Consider the following 7320-nt stretch of genomic DNA (forward strand, 5'->3'; position numbering starts at 1 on the left):
TCTGTTTTTTGTTGGAAGTTTATGGTGTGCAATTACGGATATAGAAGGCAAATTCAAAACCACTGGTCACTGTTCTCAGCGGCATGACCTAGATATCCACTGAGTTAAATAGTTTATTTCTTTCAACTTAAGTTCAATTCTATATAGGCCCTGGCACCACAGTAATACTAGTACCTAAAGCAAATACTTACCAGGTAGGCAACAAAAGGGCTCAACTAGAAAAATTAAGGTTTTGGCACACCAATAAACATGACCCTTTTCGTAATCTGGTGCCATCATACATCCTCCTGAGACAGTATGCTGCACCGACTCCAATGAAGAACTGCATTAGGTATGGAGTCCTGATGTCTGCACGTGCAGATGATCCAGGGAAGGATAATTGCACATGCTACTACCTTATTTTTCTTATAACAATCCTACTATTCTTATTTTCACCTGCTTGGTTTGCACCGGGGGTCCCCTAAATTACCTTTACCCCCTGTCAAATCAAGACCGAACCTTCAATGAAATTTACTAATTTCCAACCATACTCAACATAGTTGGTCCTCAGATTCCTTTTAACCTCAGATGTTTCAGTGTCCGGTATTGGACTTAATCTCCTTCCCTTGAACTCTCCACAGTCACTATGCACCCTCTACCCTTTCCTCTTTGCCCATTTTCTTCCCTGGACGGTCCTTCTCTGCCATTTTTATGCTTGCAGTTCATATTGAGAACAAGCAAATTGTCAAGTATTTTTTCTAAAATTAAAGTGAAATCTTTTCAGGAAAAAAGCCTTATAAGCCCCTCTTGTGGGGGGAACTAACAGTTTTGTTTTTACAAATCCCTGCCCCACCATACCCCTATTCCAGATCAGAGTGCTTTAACCACACGTTAAACTGTTTTGCGAAGTTAAACTTTAGTAAACATGGAGGGTTGCATCTTTTAAAATAAGAGCATATTCTCTATAACGTGTTCCTGAAAACGTTTTGACAGGTTCTGACAGTTTGCATTAAGAACAATCCACCGAAACCTAAGTGGGAGGCCTGTATTGTCAAACAAAGGACACCAGGCCTTTAAGTCCCTTTATAGAATTTCTTCCAGTTGCTCAGACAAACTGAATTCTCTGTAGTACTCTTGGATGCCCTGGTTCCAGCTATGAAGAGAAGGCAAGAACCAAAGAAAGGAATACAATACATTGGGGGAGAGTGGGTGAATACTAGCACCAGATACTCTAAACAACCCAGCAGCCTTCTTCCAACCAAATTTACTAAATATCTTTACAACGTAAACTGCAGGAATCTCCCCATCTTACCAGACCGGACCCACTTGTACTACACCAATCCAGGCACATTTGTTGCTATGAGTAACACCAACAGGTATCACACTCCCTCAAAGTCACACCTGCACAGATACCCAAAAAGCCAACAGGAAAATGTACCCAGATAATTTAGCCTTAAAGTACACATGCCTTTTGGATGGAATAGTAGGCATTAAATCACTCTTAGTACATACCAAGTAACAGGAAACCCTGATACACATCCTTGCATCTTCCAACACTTCCATGGATACTCAGTGCTCACTATAGTAACCGACTGTAAATCCAGTGCGACTGCTATAATATTGCCCAAGGGATTCCCCTAGTGCAATAAAGTGGCCACTACAAGAATTTAAACAGAGCCACATTGATCGGTCATTCAACCTTACCACTAAAATAAAGATTTGCTATTAATCACTACAAGGAAGTATAAACGACTGATGGATGTGATTACATAAGTGAAAGGGGAAAAAAAGAGAAATTAATATCAAATAGGATACCATAGCTTTATTAGCTTGGATATTCTTCGCTCTCTTCTCAAGGAAGTTAACGCTCTTTTCTTCCTCTGAATCGGAGCTTTCAGGTGCACTTGTTTCAATGGATGGTGTGACTGAGCTCGACTGAGGAAGAGTAATTTCTCTGGCTTTTTCCTCTTCGTCGCTGTTACTATGCTTGGACTTCTTGGGCACCTTGAAGACAACCCGGAGAGAATATTTGGAAGTGTTTCTGGACTCCTGCTTTGGTGCAGTCACTTGGTCTTCCGCATTGGATTCTGAGAGATTCATGCTCCTGAAGTCTGGCTCCAAAGACTAACAAAAAAAAAAACAGTATATTATACACACACAAACATACACACATACATATATATATACATATACGAAAAGGTAAAAGACATGGTTCGCTGTTGACTAGGGACAGGAAAAAAAAAAAGAATATAAATCACATACTTGAGTAATAAGAGTGACTTTTCCTTGGTGTATTGAAAAGGGGAGTAGCAGTTGCCCACTTATAAACATTTTTAATGGACTAAATATTTTTTTAATCATGTTTTAGGTGCGACCACCCTGCTCCCTTTTTTAACTGGCATATCTTCATCCGACCCCGCCGCCCCTCAAACCCAGAGCAATGTTTTATTTAATTAAGGATCCAATTTACTAGAGAAGTGATATAAAAATAATCAATCTCTCCTGACACACGTTTGACAGTTTTTTCAGCTCCTCTTTCTTTTAATCAATTATGTACTGTATAAAATTCATTTCAATTTGGACACTTGATGACTACTGTCAAAAGTCTATCATTTGTAAGACCAAGTATAAAATTATTTTGCTGCACCTAAGGTCTTATGCCTCAACGAAGATAAAATCATAGGTGGAAGGGAAACGTGCCAAAATAAAATACATAGCACTTTCTTTTTTATTATGGATGTTTAAGTAGACCACAGTGAGTTACCAGGCTGAATTTGACTGCACACTCCTTGTGTCAGGCCATAGACAGATTATAAATGATAGGCCTTGAACTTGTGCTCAGTACAGCAATATGGCAACAGACAAGGTACAAACCAGAAATAAGTTAATAGTTAGCACCAGCACATAATGTACTGCCACTTGAAAATCCTAAACAAATTTAAATAAATAAACAGTATTACTCCATATTGTAACACACACAATACCCTAGCTTAACCTCCACCATCTTACCTGTTCAAGCCCAGTCAGATCATCAGCCGAAAACCCCAAAAACGTCCTGTTGCGTTCGTCATCGGAGTCATCCATGAAAACCCAGCTGAGGTCAGCTGAAGCCTCATTGTCAAAGCTCTCTTTCTGGGAAAGTAGAGGGAAAGATTAATGAATTAGGGAATCCCCTTCCTTGCGTAGAAAGCTAGGCTTTGCCCATCAAGAAAACGCAGCTGAACTACGCTAATTTAGTCAGAAGAAATTAAGGAAGGAAATAATCAGCCCTGCGGTTTTTTTTCCAGACAGCGGTGGATCTGGTTAATACACAGCCCCACTAACAGCTGCTGGTGGCAGTTACTTATTCTGGCTCTCTTAAAGCCCAACTCTATTCAACTGATCTGGGAAACTCATAAGTGCGATGACAGAACAGATTTACTATAACCACCAAGACTATACAGAGGAAAGGTACTGCCAATGTTACTATTTCGGCGTAGTTCGGTTCAAAGGAGGCCTTTGCTCTGAAGGTCCTTGTATGCAGTTCATGTGCACCGGTGTCGGAGTCACTTAAAATACCAAATGATTTCTTGCAAACAAAGCACATGGTGCAAACCACACGTAAAAGACAGGCTTTAAACCCCGGTTTGCAGACCACTTGGTAAGGGTAATCATGTAATTTTAAAATCAATTTGCAAACATAATTGAGCAACAAGTTTTAATAGAAGTCTCCAAAACCAGGTACAAGAAGCAAACCAGGAATTACTTAAAATAAAAGAGCTACAGAAGCGTCTCGTTTGCAGCCACCAGTTAACTATAACTATAGAGACCTCTTCCTGGACGTACTTTGGCAACGCAACACCTTGAGATTAAAACACACCTTCCCTTGCCCGATTGGACCCATTTCGAAACCCGTACGTGTCCTTGCAAGAAAGCGGGAAGGCTCGCAAGCTCCTTTTTTTATAGCTATGCAGCTGACGTCAACAACCTCCGGAAAAGCAGAAGAAGCGCGCGCAGCCGCGCACTGATTACCTGCTCTTTAATGCAAGATGGCGGACGCAACACGTATTTCGGCGTGGACCCTGCACAAGCGACGACTGTTGGAGACTACGTAATCCCGCCCACGCGTTAGAAGAGGGCCGCTATTGGTGGAGGGCTCTGTAGCGCCTGGCTTGTGACGTTGACAACCTTACTACCCGTTAAGCGGCTGGCTAGCAAAGAACAGCTTCGACAGAGACCATTTTTTTTACTGTCGGTGGGTAACGTACTATAGGTTGCTTTTGGTTGCTTAATAAGACAAAGGTACACTGTGCGGTAAATACCTAGGTAGAGGGGAGAGCGCTTTAGCATGAGACATTGGCTGCAGGAAGCTCAAATCCGTGAAGTATTCGTATTCCATACTTTAAAAAAACGAATATATGATTATACCACGATTTCAGTTACCACGCATGGCTTTACCACGCGAATTTTACCTCGCAAGTGGCTTTACCACGCTGGTATTTACAACGTAGCATTTTACTACGCGTTGCAACGTCTTACCTTCACGTCTTTCTCCACGAGCCCTTACTTCCATCCTCCTTTGAAACAAGCGTCAAAACACGTATACCAAAATAAAAAAAGGACTTCTTTTTCGACGTACACGGCACGTCTTAGGGGGAGGCTCTTTCCTCTTTCTTTTAAATTTATGTTCGTTTTTTTGTTAAAGTAACCTGCTTGTTATTTTTGGGGGGGGAGACCCCCCCCAGCCCCCCTCCGAGCCCCCCCCCTCCCTCTGCCCCCCCATGCCCACGCAGATCGACTAGAAGGAATACCACGTCTCCCCCCTAGCCAGTGGTAAAGACGTCGTGGAAGGTACCCTGCGTGGAAGGCACCCTGCGTGGTAAGTGTCACGTGGTAAACGTGAGTAGTGGTAATGCCTTCGTGGTAAATGATGTTTCCCATATTCTATATGATTATACCACGATTTCAGTTACCACGCATGGCTTTACCACGCGAATTTTACCTCGCAAGTGGCTTTACCACGCTGGTATTTACAACGTAGCATTTTACTACGCGTTGCAACGTCTTACCTTCACGTCTTTCTCCACGAGCCCTTACTTCCATCCTCCTTTGAAACAAGCGTCAAAACACGTATACCAAAATAAAAAAAGGACTTCTTTTTCGACGTACACGGCACGTCTTAGGGGGAGGCTCTTTCCTCTTTCTTTTAAATTTATGTTCGTTTTTTTGTTAAAGTAACCTGCTTGTTATTTTTGGGCGGGGGAGACCCCCCCCAGCCCCCCTCCGAGCCCCCCCCCTCCCTCTGCCCCCCCATGCCCACGCAGATCGACTAGAAGGAATACCACGTCTCCCCCCTAGCCAGTGGTAAAGACGTCGTGGAAGGTACCCTGCGTGGAAGGCACCCTGCGTGGTAAGTGTCACGTGGTAAACGTGAGTAGTGGTAATGCCTTCGTGGTAAATGATGTTTCCCTAAAAAAACACTTACACAGGGTGGTTTATGCAAGTTCAAAACTGCACATAATTGCAAATATGTGACACTTCTTTAGCTGTCCAGTGTATTAATGGGGGCCTATTCACTCACAGCCCGACCCTGGAAATCGTAAACGTGTGAGGGAGAAATGAGCAGTAGGCTACGGGCATAAGTGGCTGTCTAATAAGGACATGTGACAACCAAACTATGGGTAGTGACGTAAAAGCACCAGTGAGAAAACCGCAGCATGAAAAGGAAACGAGGCAGCAAGTAATTGAAAGATGATGAGTAAAAAGTGACAACCAGAACTCTCAAGTTTCAAAGCTCTATTCGCGAGAAGCTCCTATTTTTATTTGCACCCTGCCCTTTGTCGTACAGTTTATTTCATTATTAAAATGTGCTAAAGATCATGTAATGCACTAACGGTCTATGCTAGAAAGATGTGAGACAAATAAAATGAAATGGGACCGGATGTGACTTGAGAAGGGTTTTAGATACTGGTGCAGAGTATTTTTATTGAATTTATAGAATAAAGGTTAATGCATTTAATATTATAAATTGTAATTCTTTAACATAAGTTGGTTTGAATTGGATGACTTTTAAGTACATAAACATGCTTCATGAACATTAAGACATGCTTGGCTCAATTGAAATGGAGATTATACTTAATATTTCATAGAAAAATGACTTATTTAAGTATAGATATGGCACAGCGTCTACTGCCCATTGGGAGCAAATGGCTTGCTGCTTGTAAATGTGACACATTGAATTGGGAAATACTCAAATGAAGAGTTAATCATTAAGGTAACTTTTCATTTTAGTTTTCTCCATTTAAAAGCATTCAGAAACATAGTTTGTTCTCACACAACAAGCACTTATATTTAAGAGTTACACACTACAGTTTTCACCTCTGTGAGCCAACCTTGCCTATAAATCTGACTGAGCCCTGCTCATTAGCAGGCTCTACTATCTGCAGTTGATGATAATGCAAAGTAAACACAGGCTTCCCTTAACATTAAAATATAAATGTGACGCTGTGATTATTTAAAGATGAATTCAAGGCTGCAAGCTACTTTGAAGGTGTCTAGGAGCTACTGGTAGCTCGTGATTGACTGGTTGGAGACATCTGGTTTAAGATGTACTCTGTAAACAGTCAATTGCCTTTTGTGGCCATCAGTGTAAACACATGCATATGTAGGTGACTAAGGGTACCCGACTGAACACCATATTGTGGTCACTAGATGCACTGCCGTTCCTTTGGCTGATCCTTTCTGTAAAGGAAAAGAGCTACTTGCAACTGCATGGTGTGCTCAAGGATCTCAAGCCCCACTTTAGCGTATCCACAATCAGCACTGACATGAATAGCATGCCGGCTGCATACGCACTTTATTCATGCGCAATAAATACAAAAATAAAAAGAAGCTCTTTATCAGAGGTGTTGGAGTCTGTGTATTAGGAGAGGATTTGAAATCATGCTCCAACCTTACGCTTGAGGATATCTTGGTGTTCCATTGTGAAAGAAATTGGTGAGATACTATTGTACTTGTGTCAGAACCCCTTTCAGAGGGCAACGGGGCACGCAGGGCCTGCTGGGTTCAACCATGGGGATGAGGCCTTTTACTCCTGATGTCCCAGGGCTTGACCTACTATGCTTCTGAGTATCTGGGCCAAATTCTTCTGCACGTGACTCTCAGGGTGAGTGTAGTCCAAGCAGTCCAAGGCCTCCTTGGGGGTTGGGGGGGGGGGTGGGGTAGGGGGTGTTGTGGATACAGGATAGTGAACACAGGGGTCTCAACCCAAAATGTGCACAGCAGCAGCAATAAATCAATGTCCAGCCAAATACTCACTTTTATGAAAAAACATAAAAGTATTTTATCTTTTATCTCTGCCCA

General features: G+C 42.2%; 1 protein-coding gene across 2 annotated transcripts in view; it reads right to left on the minus strand.

The window, feature by feature from the left end:
• The window catches only part of LOC144773630 (cell division cycle-associated protein 7-like), a 65814-nt gene extending 61802 nt beyond the window's left edge, over positions 1 to 4012 (minus strand). Inside the window, exons 1-3 of one of the 2 annotated variants that reach the window (XM_078658787.1) lie at positions 3991 to 4012; positions 2989 to 3111; positions 1795 to 2103 (exon numbers count right to left, since the gene is read on the minus strand). In XM_078658787.1, the coding sequence (XP_078514913.1) occupies positions 1795 to 2103; positions 2989 to 3063 (384 nt within the window). In that variant the 5' untranslated portion in view covers positions 3064 to 3111; positions 3991 to 4012. Of the gene's footprint in view, positions 1 to 1794; positions 2104 to 2988; positions 3112 to 3838; positions 3961 to 3990 lie in introns of those variants that run through there. The other variant, XM_078658780.1, reaches the window with a different exon arrangement.
• Between the last annotated feature and the right edge of the window lie 3308 nt (positions 4013 to 7320).

Source organism: Lissotriton helveticus, chromosome 1_1 (genome assembly GCF_964261635.1).
Source record: "Lissotriton helveticus chromosome 1_1, aLisHel1.1, whole genome shotgun sequence".
Classification (NCBI taxonomy): Eukaryota; Metazoa; Chordata; class Amphibia; order Caudata; family Salamandridae; genus Lissotriton; species Lissotriton helveticus.